This window comes from Typopeltis vanoorti, chromosome 23 (genome assembly GCF_054136105.1).
Source record: "Typopeltis vanoorti isolate ZY-2024b chromosome 23, IOZ_Tvanoo_1.0, whole genome shotgun sequence".
Taxonomy (NCBI): Eukaryota; Metazoa; Arthropoda; class Arachnida; order Uropygi; family Thelyphonidae; genus Typopeltis; species Typopeltis vanoorti.
Window position 1 is genome coordinate 46,119,146 of NC_143571.1, and position 27,384 is coordinate 46,146,529.

General features: G+C 34.5%; 1 protein-coding gene across 2 annotated transcripts in view; it reads left to right on the forward strand.

The window, feature by feature from the left end:
* The first annotated feature begins 2,861 nt into the window (after positions 1-2,861).
* LOC150093818 (protein transport protein Sec61 subunit gamma-like) overlaps positions 2,862-27,384 on the forward strand; it is a 31,327-nt gene continuing 6,804 nt past the window's right edge. Inside the window, exons 1-3 of one of the 2 annotated variants that reach the window (XM_090412768.1) lie at positions 2,862-2,982; positions 7,968-8,079; positions 24,714-24,820. In XM_090412768.1, the coding sequence (XP_090268894.1) occupies positions 7,986-8,079; positions 24,714-24,820 (201 nt within the window). In that variant the 5' untranslated portion in view covers positions 2,862-2,982; positions 7,968-7,985. Of the gene's footprint in view, positions 2,983-7,967; positions 8,080-24,713; positions 24,821-27,384 lie in introns of those variants that run through there. The other variant, XM_090412767.1, reaches the window with a different exon arrangement.

Below are 27,384 nucleotides of genomic sequence, written 5' to 3' on the forward strand. Positions count from 1 at the left end.
TTACGTCAGGTTTTTCCTCTATGGCATTTTCTTTTTGCTAATTTGTAAGTTTTTGATAATTTTAAGGAGGCAGTACTATTTAGAGGATCAAAAAAATCGATTTTTTAATATTATTTTCTGAAAGTATGTACTTTTAAAAATCTGTTCCTAACTTTTTATCAAGAAATTCGAAAAATTCCCGAAGATATAGCTTATTATTCAAAGCGGTGCGCAGATCAGAATCGGAGCCCTCACCGCTCTCGCTTGTTAGTAAACGAATAAATGTGTAAGAACTTGCAACGGCACGTACTGGCGCTTTATATGCGGGAGAGGCCGATAATTAGATACATAACTACTTAAAATATTCATTAAAAATTACAGGAATATTTATAAAACAAAATAAATTTTTGTTTGTAGCAATTTCTGCTGTGTGTTCTGTTTTGGCAATCCCTTTGAATACTCCAACAGTAGTCGGCCATCATGTGAGAATCCCATCTTCCTTGGTACTGATCTTCCATAGTTTTTAAGTCTTGATGAAATCTTTCGCCTTGTTCATCGCTTACAGCACCTAAATTCTCTGGAAATCTATCAAGATGACTGTATAGGAAATGAAGCTTTATGCTCATGCTGCAACCGAGGCGCTGGAAATTTTCAAGCATTGTTTCCACTAGATCTTTGTAATTGCACGCTTTTTTGTTTCCAAGAAAATTATTCGCAACCATCGTAAATGAAGTCCAGGCCTTTTTCTCAATTTCGTTCATAGAGTTGATGAAATTTGGGTCTCTCATTAAAGTTCTAATTTGCGGTCCATCAAATACACCGGCTTTAATTTTTTCATAACTAAGTCGTGGAAATTTTTCACATATGTATTGGAAACAGTCACCTTGTAAATCTAAAGCTTTAACATACTGCTTCATAACACCTAGTTTGATGTGTAGAGGTAGAAGAATGATTTTTTCTCTGTCGATTAAAGGTTGATTTATAACATTCTGTTCTCCAACATTTAAGGATATTCTAAGTGGCCAATGTTTCTGACTCCAGTGTTGGTTTCTAGCTCGACTATCCCAGAAGCATAGAAAACACGGAAACTTTGCATATCCTCTTTGAAAGCCAAGTAAAAAGTTCACCATTTTAAGATCCACACAGTTGATCCAGTTATGGTTTGTATATTTTAATAACTTCAGAACCTTTTTAATGTCCTCATATGTTTCCTTTAAGTGGACTGAATAGCCAATAGGAATTGAGCCATATACATTCGCAGTGTGTAGTAAGACACACTTGAGACTTCTGCTTGAACTGTCGATAATTAAACCCCACTCATTTGGATGATATTGTACAACACTCATTTCAGTTAGTAAACCTGACACATTGTTACAGTAAACAAACCCACACTCGTGCTTAAAATATTGTACAAGATTACTTTCCCTGCTACGATAAAAAGTTATCTTCGTATCTTGCTCCAGTAAGTTTTTTCATTTAATCTTGAAGCTAATAATTCGGATGATTCCTTCGATAGGCCCAAATCTCTTACTAAGTCATTCAATTCCGCTTGAGTAAAACGTTGCGATCCAGAACTAGAAATTAAATTTTCATTGTCTAAATCAACATCCGGGTCTTGCTCCTCAAGAACATCTGGCATATCCCGATTATGCTCGTTCTGAAGTAAAGGATGTCCTTTATAAATTGGCATGGCTATTTCATTGGAATGAGCAACTGGCCGAATTGCTGAGTCGAAATTTGGATACACAATTTTTTTCTTATTCTTCTTATTATAACCAGAAGTCTGAACTAAACAAAAATAGCAATCATCTACGTGATTTTTCAGTTCATGCCAAATCATTGGAATGCCAAAAGCTAATTTTTGGCGTTTTCCCTTGCTCCACTGTCGTAAATTTTCTACACATGACTTACACACTTCATTTGGAGCCCATGACTTGTCCTGATCTGCAATTTTTACGTCAAAGTATGCAAAGTACACTTTCTTAACGAAATCAGTGATATTTGTCCTTTGACTGGGAACAGTAAAGCTGCCACAAATGTAGCAGAAGGAATCTACACTATTGACACGATTTTGAGTAGTAGACATGATGTATTTTCTTCACTGCCGACTGACATACAATTAATAAAACAAAAAAAACCAGAGACTTTATTGAAACGTTTTAAGCGCTCATCATACTTTCACGATCGATTGACGATTAACTGATTTCGATCGTTCTTTGTCCGCTATGACGCATATAGCATTCATTTGTTTTAGGCAGTTGTCATCGCCTACTTTTCATCACCTAAATGTATTATGTCGGTTATCGGCCTCCCTCGCATTCAAAGCGCCAGTACGTACCGTTGCAGGTTCTTACGCATTTATTCGTTTACTAACAAGCGAGAGCGGTGAGCGCTCCGATTCTGATCTGCGCACCGCTTTGAATAATAGGCTATATCTTCGGGAATTTTTCGAATTTCTTGACAAAAAGTTAGGAACAGATTTTTAAAAGTACATACTTTCAGAAAATAATATTAAAAAATCGATTTTTTTGATCCTCTAAATAGTACTGCCTCCTTAAAATTATCAAAAACTTACAAATTAGCAAAAAGAAAATGCCATAGAGGAAAAACCTGACGTAATAGAGAAAAATGGGTTTGATATTTGAAATCAGCGCACCGAAATTAGTAAAAAAAGAAGTGTCAGATCATAATCAGCAGAAAAAAAATTTTTTTTTTGTTGGCCAGTGTAATCAGTTAAAAAAACACGGGGAATAGATGCGCTATATGTGATTCGAGAGACTTGCTCCACTTGTTTTTTTACTTTGTTTTAGTTTGCGCATGTGGCATTTTTGTATTTTAGAGAATGGATTCGTTCAAAGGTCCAAAACAGTGCCAAGTTAAGTAACCACGTACTGTGTTTATCAGAGTTGACGTGGCAGGGATACGTTGTGACGTAGTTTAGAAGTATGAATTTTACCATTGGCTGTTCTTTTGTATTATATCCTGATCGTGTGTAGTGGTTTTGTGAGTATAAACGATAGTTTTATTTTGCAGTATATATTAAAATATAATGCGACGATGTTATTACTGCCTACTGTTTTAAATAAAATTATAGTGACAATATATTTATAGCATTCGTTTAGCAAACATCTGTTCCGAAGAGAATTTTTAAATTATTGAGTCATAAAATGATCTTTTTATGAAATTCTTTCTACAACTAATTAATAAATCAGAGGGATTTTTAAAAGAAAAATGAATGTATTTTCTGTGAAAGAATATCGCAATAAATTTGGAAATACTGTACTTCCATGTTTTACATATTTCACTTGTATCGTCTGATATTTCTCTTTGCCCAAATTATGTTAACGGGGATAGTTGGTTCATGAGGGGTTAACTTGGAGGATCGCTTTCAGACTGGCAGTGAAAGATACGTGGAAGAGCTATTTAGAAAAAAATAAGAGATTACGGCAGTATTGTTTGATAGGTACAGATTGCGAGCCGCCAGTGTATCACTTTAATTTTATATTAATAATGTGAATATTAATTACAATACAGCATTATCATTGTAAAGAATTTTATAATGATGCAGATTTAGCCAGAGATAGCTATGCACTAAAATCGCTGCCCCACGGTTTTGAATTTTTTTTCCCCTGTTGATTAATGCTATTGCCAATACTACTAATAAATAATACTTCTCCATACTATAGTTTACAAATGGCTAAAAAAAAAAAAAAAAAAGGGAGGGGGGAAATCAGGTGATCAGGAGGTTTAATTTTGGGAAAAATGTGCACTGTAGGGGAGGGAGATATCGTTATTGCCAATGAACTATGTAATTTGATATACATTGTCCCACAGACTGATTAACATAATACAGTCTGATGTAGAATAAACTTCAGGAACTTAACAAAAATTAGATATTTCTATAGACATTTTGGCATTGTTGCAAGAGTTGAGATGTTAATGTTACTTTGGCAGTCGTATTTCAGTGTACGTTGATCATGTTTGTTTTGCATATACACATTGTGTATTGTTTATGCTAATCTTAGTTGCATAAACGTTAACATTTGTCTTGACTTACAATTTTTATTTATATATTTGTCCTGACTTTCAAAAATTCAAATGAAGACTCCAATAGATCATAAGGGATGGATATGAAGGGATGCAGGTTCACTATTCCTAAATATAAGATTTTGAATGTTGATTTGAAGAGAGCAATGTTAGTAGACTGCACTGCAAAAGATAGATGCAAGGAATCTTAGTGGTGAAAGAAAATATGGGGTAGTTTGTGTATATAACCAGTGCTTGCATCCAGGTACATGAGCAGTACAAAGCACAGGCCAGGATGGTAATAATCAGTATAGTATGAAAGGAAATTAGCATTGCAGGCCAAAGATAATCTCCAACAGTTCTTGATATGCTGCAAGTAAAATTAACAATGTTTATGGCAGAATGATTTGAATGGATGCCGATGGTAGGGAGGTAACTGAATGTTGAAATAGAAGAATTACTAAGTGAACTTTGCAAGAGTATATTATCCAGGTGGAGATATTATTTAGGCCTCCAAGGAGTCAAAAGACTCGTTGCAGGAGGTCCTTCCTAGGAAACACAAGTCTATCAAGACTCAACATGGGAGGTCCCTCCCAGGAAACATAGTCTATCATACCATTCCTTAAACTCATTGACTCTTCTTGCTCTCACCACTCTATCAGGCAATGCATTCCATGGCTCAACCACCCTCCATGCAAAGAAACCACTCCTCATCCCCTTGCTCACAGTTTCCTTTCGTAACTTCCAGAGATATTGCAGTAATGAGTCAAAAACTTGTATAGTAACTGAGAATTAACAACTGAAAATTAACAAAAAGGTTCTACAATTTTTAAGGTTGTTGAAGACTATTAATGCTAAAAACATTCCTCTCATAAATATTGTGTATGCAACTGATGAAGTACCAGCTATGATTGGTCATCACCGTGGATTTATAGCACATTTAAAAGAAACAGTTCCAAATATCTTTACAATTTACTGTATTCTTCATAGTCAGCACTTAGTTGCAAAACATCTTAGTGGGAGACTACATGAGACTTTGGATGATGTTATTAAAGCAGTGAATGAATAAAATAAAAGCCCAGTCATTGAATACCCATATTTTTTGGGAACTTTGTCATGAAAATGAAGAATTTGAGCGTCTTTTGCTTCACACTGAAGTTAGATGGCTATCAAATGGAAACCATCTGCGACACTTTAATGATCTCTACGATACTGTTTTTGAATTTCTTAATTCATGTGATGAGAACATGTGTAATGTTCTAAAAAAGGAAAACATTGATGCATGTATCTTTCCAGTATTTTCACCGAATTAAATGAGGTTAACATCAAATTGCAGGAAAGCAGCATGAATCGTATTAAAGCAGTAGGAATTATAAATGCTTTTTATCAGCAAATTAATTCTTCAAACAGAGTATTGCAAGATGAGATTTTCTGCAGTTCCCAAGTCTACAAATAATAGATGATGATTTAATATTAGATACAGATTTGGATTGTTATTGTTCCCATCTTTTGACGCTGAAAGAAGACTTCAGATTCAAAGACTTTCATGAGCTCAAAATACCTGATTGGATCATAAATCTATTTCTTTCTGATGTCACTTCTGTTCATCCAAATTTGTGTGAAGAATTTATTGACTTAAAAAATGATTTTTGAAGCTCGAGTACAATTTCAGTAGTGTGGGTATGAAAGATTCTGGGCAAACCTGCAATGTAAGTATCCTCAGCTTTGGTAAGAAATAAAATTACTGTTCATTGCTTTTTCTTCATACTTTGTCGAGAAAGGATTCAGCATCGTGTTGCAATTGTTAGCTAAGCAGCGAAATAGACTCCCACAGTGAGACTTTTGACTCCATGGAGGCCTGAATAATAATAATAGATTGCAAATAAGTGAAAGAGGAGACTTGAGACTTCGTTTGTCGAACTTGAACCTGATATTGAAAAATGAGCAGTATCTCATCAGGCTCAGGGCAACTGTTAATAATTGGCTTATTTAATACAGTATCTTTTTTTGAATAAAAGTTAATTAGTATGTCATTAATTTTTAATTAGACTTTGATACTAATCAGTTCAAATATGTTGATGATAATTTAGATTTGCCTAATAATATAATATATTATAATTATCTTATTGATACCTTGTGTAAAATTGAGCTGGGGGTGCAAGGCAGTGGCGTAGCTAGGAGGGGGCGGTCTGCCCCGGCAGCACTTTGAATGTTACCCTATACATCGTTTTGACTTTTTGTAGCATTTTTGGTGTATTGACAAGGGCGGCAAAAGGTCTAGCAATGCCACTGGTGACAGGCTATACAAATAGTTGAAAGGGGGCACCAGACAAAAAAAAAAAAAAGGTTAAGAACCACTAGTATAGATGATGGTAGTGGCAATCTGTAGTTTGTGGATTAAGTGGTGGAGATGGAGAATTGTAGAGTAGGTCCCTCGATAAGTCCTTAAGACTCTTTGGAGGTGTCACAAAATAATAATATCATTAGATAAACCAAAACAGAGCATTGATACACCTGCCATATCTTTTCACTGAGATTCTATTTTACTATGCAACTTAACTGAAATCTATCAGTGAGTTATTAATATATTTTATAGAACATTCTACTGTCTACCATTGATGAAGATCCAGAAAAATTACCTTATTGCACTCCTCTGTCCAGTACAATTGTCACTTGATTACAAGATTTACCTCAAATTGCAGTGCAATGTGTAGCAAACAAGAGTCATATCCATAAAATGTTTAAGTAATTAATGTTGCATTAACAATAGCTGATCTCCATAGTGCCCAGAAGACTATATCTCAAGAAATAAGTACAATACAAATGAATATTGCAATAATGAAACACTAATAAATTAAGATGAGCCTTTTTAACAAACATGTGAACCAGAACCATTCTGTGCAGACTTAGTTACTAGATATTAGAAGGATGAAGGAACAGTTTCAGCATTCAGAGGCAAATAACCGTGATATTACCACTAGAATATTGAATATGAGAATAAATGAGTCCATTTATGAACAACTATTTTTAAAGTGCAGTATTTTATTTCTAATTTATAAATTAGAATTTAATTTAAAATTCTAATCTTGGATCACTAAAACAGAATGGGAGAAGAAAGGTTTGCGAAACAACAAGTGTTCTTTGCCAGGTTGGTAGGGAAAGACTCAGAGGAAGACCAAGATGTAGCTGGATTGATATAGTAAAAAGTGCCTTAAAAGAGAGAGATATGAGATCTGATAATATTAGAATCTTGAGAGATAACAGATTAATTTGGAATAAAATTGTGATCGGAAGTAAGTAATTAAATTTTTCGTGTAGTACTATCATAATTATCCTGTATACCCACTGAGGGTACTTATCAGGAATTTGATGATGAAATAGAATAGAATGGAGAAAATTGGGGGAGACATTTTGTCCAGCAGTGGACCCAATCCAGTTTGAAGAAAAATTGCAGCTGATGTTTACTAAAAATTTTCCAGCGTATTGCATAACCTGTAATTGAGTAAATCTTGATATTGTTTCAGTGTGGTAGTATTGAAGAGAGGTCCTTGGAAATTCAACTGCTACTTTCTTAAGATTATTATTATTACATCACACCTCCAGGGAGTCCAAAGACTCACGAGGGAGGGCATCTACTCTACAACTCTTCGTCTCACTACTACACCAACGCCATCTACCGCCGACTACCACCACTAGTACTATCACAGACAATCGCAAGCATTCATGCCTACGGCAGGATTCGAACCCGCAAACTTTTGGCTGGAGAGTGGATATGCTAACTACTCGGCAACCAGGCCAGCAGATTTTAGATATTAAAAATCTGTGCTGTTTGTTACATTCATGTAAAATATTTGAAGATTAGTTCACAAAACCTAATCCTTATTAATTAATTTTTGACTGAATTATCATTTCTTTATTTACTTATGTTTTAAATAAACATTGTAAAAAAATTTAAATTTCAGATCCCAATTAAATTAATCATGGATCAAGTTATGGCATTTGTTGAACCGGGCAGGCAGTTTGCAAAAGATTCTATCAGACTAGTAAAAAGGTGCACCAAACCTGATAGGAAAGGTAAGAACAATATCCTAAAAAAAAATTTTTTTTATTTACCATATTTACTCGAATATAACTTATCCTGGCATCTGTCCCCCCCCCCCCCCCCATTTTACTTTTACAAGAAAATAAGTTGAAAAGTTTTGCATATACCTCACATACAGAAAGTTTAGAACTTTAAGAAATAGATAGTGAATGTTGTTATGGCAATTTCAGATATTTTGGAATTCATTTGAAGAGAATCAGCATTTCAACTCAACGATCGTCAGCTTGCCTTTGTTGAGTCACGCGATCTTTTATTAATGAAAGTGAGCTGAGATTGGATCACGAGATAAGAGGAAAAGTATTTCCCTTTGCCAAAGAATGTAGAAAGATTTCGAGGATAAAGTGATGGATTTTCATTGCTATGTGATTAAACTTATGAAGAGCAACAACTTGAGTTATAGCTCTTTCTTCGTTGTAACTCTGTTGCATTCTTTCCACAGCTACTTTATTTCCTCTGAATCTGGGAAACAAAATTCGTGCACAGTTGTGGTTGAACAAGGCCTTGTAAAGATGCAAAATGACTTCCTTATCTTTATATGTCAGTGTTTCTTTTCAACATTGCAATTTTTGATTTGAACTCCAAATTCCTATTCACCATAAGTCCAAGATCCATAGCCTCATAAGTTTCTCATAGCATATTCCCACTAATTTAATATACCATTGTTGATCTGATCACATAAGAGTGTATAATTTGCACTTACTAACATTGAATTGACAGCCACTATTATTTCTCCACTGTTCCAGGTTATTCAAATCATTCTGTAAGTGCTGTATATCAGTTGCATCCCCGATTGTTCATCTTTTCATCAGAGAACAGTTGAACATCTCTTGTCAGATCTTTCCCGGTATCATTAATGTATAGATTGAACAAATGTCCAAGGGACTGATCCATGGGTATATCACTCATTGCCTTAAATCTGACAGATTCACATATACCATCTGTCAACTACTCCTTATCTAAGGCAGTAGGGGTGTGTGTGTGTGTGTGTGTGTGTGTGTGTGTGTGTGTGTGTGTGTGTGTGTGTGTGTGTGTGTGTTATTCCCTTGAAGATGCCAATTTAACTTAAGCAAACTTTTAATTTGAAAAAATTTGACTGGTTCACCACTCACATAAATATCTTGCTCATCAGATGTTGGCCTGTGTGTTACCTACCACGTTTGCCTCATGTTATAGTCACATGTTTATTCCTGGATCTGGCCAATTTATAAGCTTTTATTAATGCTATATAATTCTGTACCAGTGTTGAAGCAGATATGTTAATTACTTAACATATCTGCTTGTAATAGCATATTTATAGTCTGTGAAGAATAAATTCATGGATTTTATAAGTGATACAAGACCATTTATTATTATTTTTTTTAATGATAATAATAATTTTTTTTGTAGTTTTCAATTCTAACATTTATAGAATGCCTTAAATTGCTTGTATGGAAAAAACAAACCATTTTTTTCTCTGCCATTATAAGTAAACATTAAAAATTCTCATTAAGTTTCCATGCATAACCAAATTAGTGTGCTTCTGAATTCTAATTGGCTCTGAAGCATTGTTGGATGGACATAGAAATCCAGCTGGCTGTGATGTCATATGATACTGTGGCAACTCAGAAAACGGTTAAAAAAAAATGTTCGGTTAGAATCAGTATAATGAAATATTTTTTGGGGAAAATAAATTTTTTTTTTTTTGTTCAAATTTTCACATTTTACTAATTCACTATTAATAGACAAATTCTTCATATTTCATTGCTGTGTAAGAAGTAAGCTAATTATTTATGTCTGCAGAATATCTATTATAGGTTGTTGTGTTGCAGATACTTCACAGTATAGTTATGACTGACTGATCTCATCCATCCCTTTAGGACAGGTAGAGTCCCCTAATGAGGGATTTACAACTAATTTAATGTGGCCGGTTCGTTACTCCTTGCTGCATTCCCTAAGTATTCATGACTGTAATCTGTTTGTGTTCTGGGACAAAAAAAAAAAAAAAAAAATCTACCTCTGTATGAGACAGGCTAATTTACCTTTTGTTGAAAGAGACCAGATAAAGCTTCCTCCCATCATTGATGGGAATCGAACCAAGTCTTTCCGACCAAAGGGCTTCAGTCTAATACTGACTGAGCTACAGAGCACTCATTAATTATGAAATGTGTACTTATTCTCTCCACTCATTGGTCATAATTCCATTATGATAAAAATCAGTGATAATCGGCAAAACAGGTGTTTGAAATGATCAAACTATGTACGATATGAAACAGAATCAGCATTTCATAAATAAAACTCAGGATTAAATCATCCAAATTTCTCGTCTGATTTTTTTGTTCACGGATGAGCATATTGTATATATTGTTAATTTCCCTAAATAACATATGTAGCAGTTTATATTCCATCCCATATTCTCCAGTTTATGCAACAATCTTCCATGCGGTATTCTATTGAATACCTTAACAAAGTCCATCAGTATCACTGTGCATCCATTTCTTTTTTCCAACTCACCCATACCATTATATAAAATATAAACAAATTGCTAAAACATGACCTCCCTTTAGTAAACTTATGCTGTTCCTTGAAAAGTATGGCTTGTATGGACTGGCCACCTTATCAGTATATTATGGATGGTTGTGAAGATTTTACAAAAGTTGATAGGAACTCATATACTGATAGGTTGAGAGACAGACCATACTTTTCAAGGAAAAGCATGAGCTTATAAAGGGAGGTCATGTTTTAGCAATTTGCTCATATTTTATGTTTTATAATAACAGCACTATCATACATTCTTTCCATTTGTATGATATCTTTCTTGATCTGAGACTACAGCTATACAAATATCAAAGGCATTGCCACTTTGGCTGAACATTCCTTTAGTACATAGGTTCCCAAAGTGGGTGGTACTGCCCTCCAGTGGGTGCTGAAGCCTTCTGGGGGGGGGGGGGCTATAGTGGGATCAGAAGCATTTGGGGGTGGTCTAGGGGTTGGTGGCTCTTTATAGAAGAAATTAATAATATATATTTAAAAATTAATTATTTTCGTGATTTTGCAATTAGATAATCATTTAAAATTTAAATATTGCATTTTAATTCATCTTATGCCCATCTTACAGGATTAATTTTTTTTTATCAATTTTCTATTTCAATTATTTAATCATTTGAAAATTTACCATGTCAGATAGAAATAGATGTCAGTTTTCTATGTCAATGAGAAAATAGAGCATGTATATATGGGTATAATAGGTATGTTTACAGTAGCAAATATATTCGTTATATTTCATTTCAAAATATAAAATATATAAAACCACTTTTCTAATTGATTTGTACAAAAATAAACCCAATTTTATATAATTTAATATTACAAGTAATAGTACAAAATGGATTTAGAAAAGGACGATCATGTATAGACCCACCCTTCTGCCTAAAATTAATAATAGAGAAAAGAAGAGAATATAATTTAGAAACACATATTGCATTTATTGACTTTGAAAAAGCATTTGACAAAGTTAAAAGAAACATATTATTTAACATATTAAAAGAAAGACAAATACCAAATAATATCCTAAAAGCTGTCACAAGTATATATGAAAATAATCAAATACAAATAAGATTAAATCATGAGCTATCATATACAAGAGAGAGAAACCAAGGGGTCCGACAGGGATGTCCCCTCTCAGCAACTCTTTTTAATATCTACTTAAATGAAATAATAATAAAATGGAGTAAAAATTTACATCAAGGAATTAAACTTTCACCTACAGTTAACTTAAACACTCTCCTCTTTGCAGACGACCAAATAATAATTACAAATTCTGAAGATCACTTACAGAAAGCTATTTTAAATCTAAATGAGATATCCAAAGATTATGGTATGATAATATCAACGGAAAAATCAAAAACTATGGCCTTTAAAGGACAAGATCCAGCAAGAACTAAAATAGTATTAGATAACAAGATCTTAGAACAGTTGAATTCATTTAACTACCTAGGATGTATGATCACTTATGAAAAAGATATAAACATAAAAATTGCAAAATATTTAAAAATAACAGGAGTAATTAACTCTATATTTAAACCAAACCTAGTTCAAAAACAAACCAGGCTAAAAGTATACAATACATTAGCCCTACCGGTCTTAATGTATGGAAGCGAAATCTGGACAATAAAACAAAAAGACAAACAAAGATTAACAACAGCAGAAATGAAGTTTATGAGAAAAACTGCAAATATACCCTATTTGATCACAAAAGAAATGAAGATATTATGAAAGAACTAAACCAAGAACCAGTAATTGAAAAAAATTAAAAAATATAAACATAGATGGATGGAACACGTTCAAAGAATGAAAACAGAAAGATTACCAAAACAAGCCTTAAAGTACAAGCCATTAGGAAAAAGAAAACCAGGACGTCCTCTTAAACGATTCAACGATGACTTCTAAGGCCGGAACAGGCCATACTAGGCCTAAATCCTTGATACGTATGATGATGATGAATATTACAAGTAAAAATAATAATGGCAACAAAGAAATAAAATCGTAAATTTTAGTTAGCCTAGTTAGTACTAACTTATATTGCTAACTAGAGGGAAAAAACAAAGCAAATATTATTCGAAACTTATTATACTGTTTTCTGTGGTTAAGTTTTGTAGGTTTGTTTATATCGTGTAATTATTTTATTTATTAATTATTATTTATAATTATTCGGACAATGTTGTGGTTGGACGAACAAAATGCGCTTGCATGCAAAATAAAAAATTGAACGTGTCATACAGGATATTTTAACTTCTTTTTTATATACTTAAAAAATTTATTCTTGTAAAAATTGATCGTGCCATACAGGCTTTAGTCTATCCACGCAGCAGATGAGTCTTAACTAGTAGCATGTCGGTCAACTGTTATGTAGGTAATTCACTCAATTCAGCATGTTTTGACAGGAATATGGGTGCTTGCAGTGACTTGTTCAAAGCACGAGTAAGATGGTATCGCATGCAAGTCGATTCGGGCTAGATTTCAAATCTATAAATACTAGTGGTTTAGGAATAAGTTTCATTATTTTTTGTGTGCTTTGCCAACAATCATCAGTCGAAAGTATGATAGATAAGTGGAGCCATACAAAGTGTAAATTAAATCCTTTTATTTTGTGAATATTTTTGCAAATTTTATTACTTCATTATGTCTGAATATAAGAAGAAATGTCAACAGCACAGTATTGAGTATTTGAAATATGGTTTTGTTCAAACTGTTATTTATGTCTTGCAAAGTGGGCGGTGGCCCGAAAAAGTTTGGCAACCTATGCTTTAGTATATATGTTAATGTCCCATCGTCCCTATTGCTGAATACTTATCTAGTTGTGCAACATCTCTTGAACCTCTGTTTTCATGAGCCTGTATCTCTTCCTCTGATGTGGTGGCAGCACTGTGTGCCATGTTACATGCACCTGGTTGATCTTAGTAATGTGAGAAATTCTTATGTGAACAATCTCATAAGCTTCTGACATAAGAGTACCATTTGAATTCAGTATATTTTCTCTCATTTATTCTTTCTTTTACTTGTGGTATAATGATAAAATTTGTTTGGATTGCTTTTAGCATGCATAGCCAATGCGTTTATTATTATTTAGCCTTTTGCACAATATTCTTAACTTTTCTCGCCTGCCCTTTATATATATTTCATAACTCTTTCACTATTATTGTCGTGATATTCTTTCCACATCTTTTTGTGGATCTCTTGCTTAATGAGGTAGCACATCCATTCCATTCTCACCCTGTTTGTTCTTTGAACTCTTGGAACACATTCATTTAAGCATCTTTTCAAAGCTTCCCATGTATAGTTGATGAATCCCATTCAGTAACTGATACTGTGGGACCAAAGATAGTATTCTCCTCAGTTTGTCATAATTCCCAGCCTTCTAGTTCAGCATGATTACTTTTACTAGCACGTTACAAAACAGTCATATTCTTAACTGAGTCCCCTAATGCTGTATCAGATTTAACACTCCTTGACCCAGTTTCTTCCTTCACATGCTGCTTGAAAAATTTGCCTTGCAACAACTCAATAAACTGTCAGTCATTCTTATGAGTTTTCTCTGCTAATCAGTGTTCAGAAAATTGTCATCCATAATGATTATTGACTTAGTACCCATAGGGATAATTTGGTGCTGCATTTCATCACCCCCAGCAACTGCTCTCCATATATATCATCCTGTTAATCTCTACTTTACATCAGATAGCCTCAAACTCACTGTTACGTTGGACATTATTTCTATTATTGCTTTTATGTGTGCCTGCCTTAAATGGATTCAAATCATTAGCAATATTCCCTCCTTTTCTATTTCTTCTGCCCTTCCTAAAAATCCTATATCCTTTACATTCTCTTCCAGTAACATCATCATCTACCTCTGATAGCCAAAACATATTCACCAAAGCAACAAATTCAAACCCCCATTGTAGAGTATCACATATACCATCTACTTGAGACAGACTACTGCTTATTTATAACTAGACGTTTCTATGCTTTCTTCACTTCATAGTTATATAACAAAATTATGTAAAAAAAATGTAATTATTTGATAAACTGGATTTTTGTAATTTATTATGTGATTTCATGTTTAATAGACCTTAATTTCAGCATATCTCCAGCCAGTTAGCTTCTTAAAAAATAAAATAATAATTTTATTCCGCATCTTCTACCATTTATGTGCATTATAATTGGCAAGAAATGAGTGAATATGTACACATATTCAACCAAAATTTCTGCACGTAAAGTAATGCCACTTTTTAATACTGAGAGAGCTGTTGATTTCAACATTCTCAGTATGTAGATATTCATAAATCACATGCATATAATTATAGGACATTTAATTCTATCTCCATAGCCTGTGTATTATGCTCTTTGAAATGCTGAATTTTTGTGAGGCAAAAACCTCATGTCTGTTGCCTTTAGTTCAAAAAGCCCTTATAAATGAATGTCTTTACATCCTATACATGATTCAAACATAGTTCTTTCCACAGAGATCTTTGTCACTATATAGATGCTTTCTTTTGGCATTATGTTAATGATGCATTTCAGAAAGTTACCATTCAGCCCAGTTTTGGATATTGTTGGAACTATCATTAGCAGACAGTGCTAAGATATTTTGAGTTAAAAAATCTGGAAAAGTTTCAAAAAAGATGGGAGCTTGAGAACTCTCATTTTGTTTCCGTCAGACACTGATGTGGGAACAGAAGTGGATGAATTCGAGGTTCTTAGGATATTGCAGAATCTCAATGTCAATTCAGCTGTGAAATTAGATGAGATATCAGCTAGGGTTTCTCTCTCTCTCTCTCTCTCACACTCTCTCACTCACTCACTCACACACACACACACACACACACACACACACACACAAGAATTTGCAGAAATATCTGGTTAAGATGTATTGGTGATGTGTTCTCTGTTTGGCCACATAGCTCACACATTAAACATGTTCCTCCTTTTCCATCCATAGTAGCAAGTCAAGGATCTATATTACGTTAGTACTGTGTGAAAGGAAGTACAGTCAGATAAGTTTTGCTCTTTTCATGCTTTGAAAGAAAAATGGCATTAGTCATTCTGCTTGATAATTGTCTGCTATCTAAAGACATCTATACTATAGATAGATTTGAACCTACAACTTTCAGCACTAAAGTATAATCTTTGCCAACAACTGTCAAGGTTTATACCAATGACAACTTATCTCTTCATTATCTACATACCTTAGAGATCCTTGTTTTAATTACATTTCTTAACTGCTTTCTTAAATTTCTGATCTCAACATTTTCATTTTTCTTAACCCATTTTGTTCAATTTCTCTTGAGTGATTTTTCTTCCTTCTTGTGATGTATGCTTGTATCTTTATTAGTAAAATTCTCTATAATTATCAGATTCAGATTTATTCATCTTTTTTTGAAAACTGGTTTGCAAGCTCTTGGGAGAAGAGCTTACAAACCATAATCAGCTTGACCAATCTGGAATTAAGCATGCAGTAGTAGATAGTGCAAAGTATGTATACTCTATTTAAGTATTATACTCTATCTTGCATTTCAGGTCAAATATCAACTCATTCTTTCTACATTTCTGATTTGAGGTTTTATCATCTTTAATTTTTTGCCTTTTTTTTTTTTCTTTTAACAGTTTAGGATTTCCTTCTCCCTCTCCTCCCAAGCTGCTTTCTAAGTCCTGCATGTAGTGTATATAGATGGGTGAGTGGGTGTAATTAAGTGAGAGAGCTGGAAAGGGTATCAAGTCTTGAAATTTTGTAATTAATTTGCAATAGCATGTCCAAATCTTGCTTTTTTTTTTTTTAACTCTATGAAAACCTTGCAATGAAAAAATTCACTCATTTAATTTTCAGTAAAACTATATTTTAAAATATTCATCTTATGATGTTTTTATGTATATTTTTCAAAATGCTTAAGCATCCATGTGTTTGTTTTGTCCATCAGTATACAAGTTGAACTCTGGCTGGGATTTTACTCAATGTGGTGGTGTTTGGAGCTTTGCAAAAATCTGAGCCCTTCAATTTTTATTTAAATTAGGCCACTTGCACCACAAAGGGAAAATATAACAATTATATATTGTGTTAACTCTTTATTTATTTTTATTGGCAAACTTAGAAGAGGAATTCCAACTCCTGGCCTGGTTGGCTGAGTGGATGGTGTATCATGACAGGATTCAAACATGCATCTAACAGGGTGCATGTGTGAATGCTGCTGTATGCATGAATGATGTGATTGTCTTTAGATGGGAGAAGAATTTCATTGCTCAGTGTGAGTCCACTGCCCTGCTTATTGGAGGCCTGTCAGCAATAAAAAGAATTTCAATATAACAAATATAAAACTGAATTGTATATATAAACAGTAAGAGTTGCTAACCCTAATATCTGTTACAAATTTATATGCTGCAATGAAGTCGTTTTAATTCCTAGACTAATTGCAAGTTCAAGACTGCTTGATGAAAGGTTTTGTTAAAGTTTTGTTTTTATCTGCAAAATAAATCATCATCATCATCATCATCAAATTCCTGCCATGTACCCTCAAAGGGTGTACAGGATATGACAGTACCACATGAAAAAATTACATCAGTATTAACTTCCTATCTACAATTTTCCTCCAAATCAGTCTGTTACTTGTCAAGACTCCAACATTATCAGAGCTTATATTTCTATCGTCGAAGGCACATTGTACCGTATCAATCCACCTATATCTTGGTCTCCCTCTGGGTCGTTTTCCTGCACAACATGGCAAAGAACACTTATATTGCTAATCTTTCCTCTCCCATTCTATTTAAGTGACCATACCACCTGAGATTAGCTCTGCTAACACATTCCTGGATGCTGACAATGTCAAGTTCTTTCCTAATATCCTCATTTTTAATATGATATTGCCATTGATGCCATCTGTTCACGCCTATAATCTTTCTCAGGAACCTCATATCTGTGGTCTCTAGTCTTTGGTCAAGTGTTTTACTTCTGACCCAGCTCTCAGATCCATAAGTTAAAACTGGTTTGAACACTGTCTTGTATACAGCTAATTTAGTGTTAGAACTAATTTCTCTCTTATTCCATATGAATTTATTCAATTGACTTCCCACCATACCAGCTTTGCTGATTCTGTTGTCTATTTCTATATTTAATTTACCATCTTCACTAAAAATCGTGCCTAAGTAGCTGAAATGTTTTACTTGTTCCACAGGTTCTCCATTCACAACACAGTTGACATTTTCAGTGATTCTGCCTGTTTTCATTGTCTTTGTCTTTTTATTGCTGACCTTCATACCATATCTATTACAACAGCTATTCAATTTAGTCAGAGAATCTTGCAGACTTGTAGCGGATTTATTTAGAAGTATAACATCATCCGCATAAAGCAAAGAACTGACATTAACATCTCCAATTTTGATATCAGGTTTAATACCACTTTCCTTCATAATGTGATCCATATAGATAATCAATAACAGAGGGGATAATGTACATCCTTGTCTCACACCAGGTTTAACATTAAACCATCTTCCTGTACTTCCTTCAATTCTAACTGCTGACTTACAACTCAAATAAAGATTAAATATTGCTTGATATAATGCCCCATCGACACCATATAACTGCAGCGTATTGAATAGCTTCTCTTGGCACCTTGTCATATGCCTTTTCCAAATCGACAAAACTTAAATACAGATCTTTGTTATATTCCCATGCTTTCTCGACTATTTGTCGTAAAGTGAAGATCTGATCCTGACAGCCTCTATTTGACCTGAATCCAGCTTGTTCTTCACCAAGCTTTTCTTCCACAATTCTTCTCAACCGTTTCTCAAGTATACTTACATAGATCTTGCTAGGAACACTCAGTAGGGAAATACCTCTGTAATTCTCACATTCAGTTTTATTTCCCTTTTTATATATGGGTACTATGAGAGCTCTACTCCAATCATCGGGAATTCGTCCCTCTGTCCAGGCTTTCTGAACTATGCAGAGCAGCCACTGTAAGACTTTTATACCACCATACTTCAGCATTTCTGGTCGAATATCATCTACTCCTGCTGCCTTTCCACATTTCAAGCCTTTGATGGCTTTTTTTACTTCAAGTATGGATATGTATTCCTGACTGCATGCCTGGTCAGTGTTTTTTTATCACTGTGCTGTCATCACTGCTTGTTTCATTTAGCAGTTTTTCAAAGTAATTACTCCATACTTCAAGGATATCTTTTTCTCCTGTTTTCATGTCACCTTTATCATCTCTAACTCCTTTTACAGCACTCTTTCCTCCATTCCTAAGCTTCTTCAACAACCTCCAGAATATTTTGCCACCTTGTTGATATTTATTTTCTATATTCTTGCCAAAGTCCTCCCATGACTTTTGTTTAGCTAGTTTTACACACTGTTTAGCTTTCTTACATTTGTCTCTGTATTCTGTAAGAGTAAAAGCTGACTTATTTGCCAGGAACTTTTGATATGCTTTCTTCTTTTCCTTCACTGCCTCTTTAACTTCCTATGTCCACCAGGGAGTTCTGATTTTTTTATCCTTGCACACAACCTCACCACATGCCTCTCTGGCAGAATCAATCAATGTTTTCTTCAGAGTTTGCCACTGAATCTCCAAGGTTTGATTCCTGTTCTCAAACTCTTTCATTTTTTCTTCAATAATCTTTGTGTATTTCAGTCTACAGTTCACATCTGAGAGCTGCTCAACTTTTATATGCTTTAAAACTTTCTTACATGTTATTCTTTTCAATATGAAATTCAATTTTATCCTGCTCAAGACTAAATAGTGATCACTTCCAATTTCAAAGCCTCTGTACACTCTGGTGTCCTGTACCAGGGAGAAAACATCACTATCAACAATAACATAGTCGATGAGACTTTTCTTATTCCTAGCCTCTTCTCTCCATGTGAATTTGTCCACATTTTTATGTTGGAACATGGTGTTAGTAATAACCAGTCCATGTCCTGAGCAGAAATCCAACAGATATTTGCCATTATTATTATCTGTGCTCTTTTCTCCAAATTTTCCCAAAATATTTTTGTGTGTCTCACAATCATTTCCTACTCTGCTATTTAGATCCCCAACAAGGACCAACTTTTCATTTTTCATTGTGTCAGTTGCTTTTTCTAAAGCGTCACAAAATTCCTCCACTTCTACCTTAGTAGAACCTTCTGTGGGACCATAGGCACAAATAAGTCTCATTGTCCAGTTCCCCATTCTCATATTTGCCCACATTACTCTACTTGAGACTGACTGTCATTCAAGAAGATTAGCCTCGTATTTTGTGTTGAATACTATGGCTACTCCTTCTTTTCCTTGATTGTCATTGCCTGAATATAACATTTTGTATTTATTGCTCAGAAAGATCTCACCAGTTTTGGTCTTTTTTGTTTCAGTCACCCCTATTATGTCGATCTGGTACTTATCTAATTCCTCAGCTAGCTCCATTTCTTTGCCATTCAGGCTTCTTACGTTGATAGTACCGATCTTTAACTCTGTTGATGTTGAATTGGGGTTTGTTTTCAGATTTGTTCCAGTAGCTGACTTTTTGCTGTTCGCCCTGGTTCTCTGGCGAAAACAATGGGGGCCTTGTTTAACCGGGCGACGCCCCAGCCGGCATGAAATTTTGTCATGTCGTACCATTTTTTATTTTGGTTTAACCAATAAGAATACAATTTGGTCGGCTAAATCCCAAATTGGCAGCTCATCCTCGTTCGTTCAGTATCAAAGTAGATACCCAACAGGGTGCACCACGAGAAGGTGAGGATTGGACATTAGGTCAGAAGCCCTGGTCGGTTCTCTGCTTTCCTTTAAAGGCTATGTGGAGGTCTCCTCTCAGTTATACAGCTTTGACCCTTAAGCACCCCCTGCAAAATAAATTGAAATGTTAATAATATACATACATACATAGTTTATTCACAATATGATACAATGCGAAAAGGGGAAAGAGATTTATACTAAAAATTAAATATTGCAAATTATGGTCTTCCAAGTCTCTCTATCTTGAGCTATAGATGGAGTTTTGCAGTTCAGCCTACTGATGGTTTCACATATGTATTGCAAAATTGTTTGCATGGTCTTCCTCTACTTCATTTGCCATCTTCTGGTTTGTACAGGATGAGGGATTCCAAAAAGGGTGAGACTTCGGGATGTCTGAGTTGTAGTTTTTTGACTATACTGACAAGTTGTTCTTGCTTAGCCAGATTTAGCACAGCAGAGTTAGTGACGGGGTCCATCCAGGTGTATCCAAGGATCAGTCTGAGACATGTAGTTCCAAAGAAGTTAATTGGATCTGTAGTTTTTTTGGTGCTCATTGTCCAGGTTTGAGAACCATACAAGAAGATGGATCTACTGGTTGCATGGTATAATCTTAATTTTTCTTTAATGATACTAATGATGATTTCCAGATGGGGAGAGTTTGTTATATAAGATAGAGCCAGCTGTTTACATTTTCTGATATTTTCTGTATTGCTGATGTACGATCCAAGATATTGAAAATCCTTGCCTCTTTCTAAGGGTCATTTAAAATTGTTTTCTACATTTTGAAATGTAGAAAACAATTTCTACATTTTTCAAATAATGATATATTTGATCCAGCAAATTGCCCTTGCCCAAAGAATTGGCGGAAAAACGACTGGTTTCTGATTTTTAATTGGTGCGTTAAGGGGTTAATAAGGCACTGAGATTGCTTGTATGAGTTTTGAGGGTAGACCATAGAAGCTGAGTATTTTAAACATTGCTTCTCTATTAATGGAGTCAGAGGCTTTTTTTGAAGTCCATAAAGGTTAAAATGAGTGGCAAGTTTTTTTTATCATGTGAACCTTCTATGATTCTTCTGATGCAATGTATCTATTCTATTGTACACTGTTTTTTTAGAAATCCAGCTTGGTTTTTCCTTAAAAGTGGTGGTAAGTAAGTCTTAGCAGTTGTTCTTGTTAAGTAAGGTCTTGGTTCTCATTCCCAAATATATATTTGGGAATGAGAACCATTTGGATGATCCCAGGTCCATAGTCTTCCTTTTGGATGGGGAAATTTGGTTTGGATGATTACCATGTTATGGCTATTGCAGAAGTTCATAAGAGAATGTCCATTATTATTTGTGGTTTCATAATAAGTGTATTTACCCACATTTGAGTATCATCCTATTGTAGATTTTAACTGTGGTTGATAGCAAAGTAATATCTCCTGTAGTTATCCATTCTATTAAGACTGCCCTTTTTGGGTATAGGGACCATAAGGCCTTGTTTCCATTGTTGAGGTATTATTCCATGTTTAAAGCTTGATTCGTTATGGCAAGGAGATTGGAATATGTATTACACCTAACATTTGTGAAAGCTTCTGCTCTAATTCTGTCAATCCCTGGGGACTTTCCTGCTTTGGTTTAATCTATTGCTATTTTGAATTCCTTTTCGGTGAAGTCTTCACAATTTATTTATAGAGTGGTGGTTAGATGCAGGTCCGCTAGCTGACTTGAATGTTGGGGATTATCAACATTCAGTAATTCTTGAAAATAGTTTCTCCATTCTTTCATCAAGTTCGAGTTTACTGATAGCTGTCTACCGTTTTTGTCGTGTGACAATATTTCCACTTCTTTTTGCTTTATGGTGACAGATATAATTTATCATTTGAAAAGTGTTTCTAATATCCCCACTTTTATTATAATTTTCAAGTTCCCTGCAGTATTTATTTATTTGATTTTCTTGGTCTCTGGTTCATTGACTTTGTTATATAAAATGTCTAGTTTATCTTTACTGCTTAAACAGGAATGAAATAAATAGTTTCCTTGCTTTATTTCTTTCATCTATATATTTTTCAGTTTCGGGAGTAATCCATTTTTCCCGAGTCTCTTTTGTTGCTATTTCCAAGAATTTTGTTGGATGTTATGTTTATTGCTTCAATGATATCCTTATGCTTTTCATTAACTGGATCTTTAAGAATGTTTTCCATATTGTCTTCTAATGTGCTGTGGAAAGATGCTGCAATTTGTGGGTTATTTAATTTGTCCCAGTTGTGTTGTTTTTAAAGGCTTTTAGTGAAAGTTTAATGTGGGCAGTGATTATTTTGTGGTCAGAGTTTAGTTCAACCATGTTATATGCTCGACAGTACTTGATTGATCTGATCCACTTTCCATTGTGGTCTATTTGGGAATGAGAACCATTTGGATGTTCCCAGGTCCACAGTCTTCCTTTTGGATGGGGAAGTTTGGTTTGGGTGATTACCATGTTATGGCTATTGCAGAAGTTCATAAGAGAATGTCCATTATTATTTGTGGTTTCATGATAAGTGTATTTATCCACATTTTTAGTAGTACTGGCAATGTCTTTTACCAATTTGGGCATTAAAATCACCACCAATGAATATGACATTGTGAACTGGGATGTTCATGACAGTTTCAGAAAGATCTTTATAATAGGTGTCTTTTGTCTTCTGGTGGAGCACATTCTGTAGGAGCATATGTGGATATTATTGTCAGTTTTGGGTTGGTACTTATAGTTATGAGGAGAATTCTTTCAGGGACACTTTTTCAATTGGTGTTACTTTTTCTGCTAGTTCCTTCTTGAGCATTATTCCAACCCCTCCAGTACCATCATTGTTTGCTGAGTTATAAATAAATCTCCTTTTTTGTCAGCTGATGATGTTTCATTCACTTCATGATTGACAGTTCTCCATCTATGTTCTATACTTATAATGTCTATGTTGACTTTTTCTGCACCCCTAAGTAGCTCAAAAAATTTTCCAGTTTTCTTGAAAAGTGGAAAATTTTTTTATTTTCCAGATGAGATTAGATTTCCATAATTTAATTTGATCACACTTTCTTGTACCTCTTTTATTCAACCAAGAACTTCCTGGAAGGCTTTGATCCTTGGTATGCATAGTAATTGTATCAGCAGTTAAGGCACAAGTCTGTGTGGAAGTAGCTGATATTATCTCGTTTCCTTTCGTAATAATTTAATATCCACATATTGGGTGATTGGCCCTAATATGTTAGCCTACTGGATATTTACCCAGGGTCACCACGAGGAGGTAACTTGGATTTTTACCCCCAGTATTTTACCCAGTTATATAATTTTTTTTTCCACTTTAATTGGACCATTTTAATGTAAACATTAGTTTGTTCATTATATATATTTAGCATATGCAGAGTTAGCATTAACATATTTAGTGTCTAATTTTAGACTAAATATGCCTATCTGTATGTAAAAACCAGTTCATTTGTGATAATGAATGATATTATCAAACATCTTTCTCTGTGATTGTCAGCAATCATTTATTTTTCATGCTCTTGTCATTCACAAGGGAAAGTTATTACATCTGTTTGTTTACATATCCCCCCCCCCAAGGTGGTAGTTTAAAATAAAATAAAATAAAAAAAAATGAATCCATGACCAGATCATGAACTTCATATTATTGTGCCACCAAAACATAGTAGTCCAGATAATAACATGCAGGCTAAGAGAATTTGATAGTTGCATATCTACTCAGAGATTCTGCCAAAATCAGAATTGCTGAACATGTTAACTACATCTGGTTCCATCACTATGGCTGCTCAGAATTCGCAGTCCATTCTTTAGATACTTGTGATATTCTGGGGGGTGGGGCCAACCTTAGTTCCTGTAGCAAATAAATATATGAGAAATCATTCCTGGAATCAGCCTCTGTTCTAACATCAAGTCTGGATGCATGAAACTGCCTCATATCTGGAACGCTTTGGGTTTAGGATTTTGGGCCTAACTTTGTTTGCTCTGCTTCATTCCCACTTATACATAGTTCATCAGGAACTATGTATAAGTTGATGCAAATTTGGCTTTTCCAGAATACTGGAAGTATTAATTTAAATTACTTTCATTAATATATTTTCAATATTATAATATCCTTACTAAAAAATACCTGTATTGAATGACCAATGTATAAGCCCAATCACCAGATCTGTTATTAATATCAAAGCACATAAGATAAAATAAAAAAAGAAACCATTCTTATATTAAAGAATTGGCCTCTTGGTACATATAGGTTAACATAAAACATTCTTCATTTATCAAATAATAAATATTACATACTTAATTTTAACTGTATACTTCTAGTGTTTAAAAAAAAAATTCTCATTATTCTTGATATGCTTGTTTACTTAGAATTTCAGAAGATTGCAATGGCTACAGCAATTGGTTTTGCAATTATGGGATTCATTGGATTTTTTGTAAAGCTCATCCATATTCCTATTAACAACATCATTGTGTAAGTAATAAATTTTCATTTTGTTTATAGTATTATCTCTTAAACTGTGTATAACTGAAAGTAGTAAAATATTTATTAGATATGAACATTCCATTTTATTCCCTCAGCCATACGGCTGGTAGGGGTAGCTATATGCTACCATACTAGGGAAATGATTATGAGCAAGGTAGTTTCCTGTTGCCTTCCTTGCCATACTAGGATATGAACATAAATATGATTAATGATCATAATTGTGTGATCATTAATTTGTACTTGTATGTATGAGTATTTCTACATGCTACATGAGATCCACTCCAAAAGGGTAGGATGGTAACTTGGTAACCAAGTTGTAATGCCAAACTCACTGAGATGTCGAGCAACTGCACGAGTTTCTTCAAACTTTTCATTGCTTGTTTCCAAAATTTACCCAGCTTTGAAAAAAAGCAATGAAGGTTAATGATTTTTTTTTTTCACTTGGTTATACTGTAAGTCAAAGATGCCAATAAATTATATTCTTGGTTTCATCCTTTATTCAAGTGTAAGCAAAGTTTGTGCATGAAGTCACTTTATGATTGGACTACTTGTATATAGAGGCTAATGACTTCACATCAATTGCCTTAGTATCCATAATGCTGTGCATTATGGGAAGGGCCACTACCCAGACTGGTTTTGACCTTTATTGAGGTCTCATCAGTGGGAGCCAGACCCAGAAGTGATTAAAAAAACGTTGAAGTAATGCAGAAGTCATATTTCCATATACAAGAAGTCAAAAGGTGTCACACCTTATTACTAAAATACTCTGGATTAGAAATTGTTTTGCATTATGGGATACTAAGGCAATTGATTTGAAGACATTAGCCTCTATATACAAGTAGCCTAGTCATGAAGTTACCTCGCACACAAACTTGTTTGCTTACACTTGGATATAGGATGAAACCAGGAATATAATTTCTTGGCATATTTAATTTACAATGAAGGTTAGCTAATTGAATTACTATGGAGCAAGAGTAATGGAATGTGTATTGTGATTACTAGTTAATTACTAGTTAATACTCGTAGAAGGGGTACAAGTTCTGTTCGCTACAAACTTGATATTAACTAGGTCTGGCTACTCACTGATGAGACCTCAATAAAGGTCGAAACCGGTCTGGGTAGTGACCTTCTCTCATAATGTGAACAAAAATACAGTTCCTAGGAGCTAAGTTCACATTATGGGCAAATATCAAGAATAGTGATCGGAGCTCGCTCCACTTCTACCACGAGTTGCCCCAGCTTGCACTACCCTTTGGGATCAGTGCTGCAGTATCCAGGTATTTGCTTACGCTTGGAATCGCCGAACTTTATATAGTTTCTACTATATTCGGCATGAAACTCTTTGAGTTTCTTATTCGGCTAAGAAACTATATGGGATGTAATATCCCTTAACTTAAACAAGTTATATGTCGCCGAATTGAAGCCTTTGGCTCTTCACATATCTAATAATTTATTAGAGCACCTCACGGCAATACTCGTAGAAGGGGTACAAGTTCTGTTCGCTACAAACTTGATATTAACTAGGTCTGGCTACTCACTGATGAGACCTCAATAAAGGTCGAAACCGGTCTGGGTAGTGACCTTCTCTCATAATGTGAACAAAAATACAGTTCCTAGGAGCTAAGTTCACATTATGGGCAAATATCAAGAATAGTGATCGGAGCTCGCTCCACTTCTACCACGAGTTGCCCCAGCTTGCACTACCCTTTGGGATCAGTGCTGCAGTATCCAGGTATTTGCTTACGCTTGGAATCGCCGAACTTTATATAGTTTCTACTATATTCGGCATGAAACTCTTTGAGTTTCTTATTCGGCTAAGAAACTATATGGGATGTAATATCCCTTAACTTAAACAAGTTATATGTCGCCGAATTGAAGCCTTTGGCTCTTCACATATCTAATAATTTATTAGAGCACCTCACGGCAATACTCGTAGAAGGGGTACAAGTTCTGTTCGCTACAAACTTGATATTAACTAGGTCTGGCTACTCACTGATGAGACCTCAATAAAGGTCGAAACCGGTCTGGGTAGTGACCTTCTCTCATAATGTGAACAAAAATACAGTTCCTAGGAGCTAAGTTCACATTATGGGCAAATATCAAGAATAGTGATCGGAGCTCGCTCCACTTCTACCACGAGTTGCCCCAGCTTGCACTACCCTTTGGGATCAGTGCTGCAGTATCCAGGTATTTGCTTACGCTTGGAATCGCCGAACTTTATATAGTTTCTACTATATTCGGCATGAAACTCTTTGAGTTTCTTATTCGGCTAAGAAACTATATGGGATGTAATATCCCTTAACTTAAACAAATAATTTCTTGGCATATTTAATTTACAGTGAAGGTTAGCTAATTGAATTACTATGGAGCAAGAGTAATGGAATGTGTATTGTGATTACTAGTTAATTTGAGGACCTCCAAGTAGTGATAGTAGTTGACCATTAATGATCTTTTCTATTATTTTTGAGATTATTGAAATAGGTTGAATTTTCATCTTCTTTTTTAAGGCACAAGCCAGAGAAAAAGCTTATTTACGTGTTGTTGGATAGATGCAAG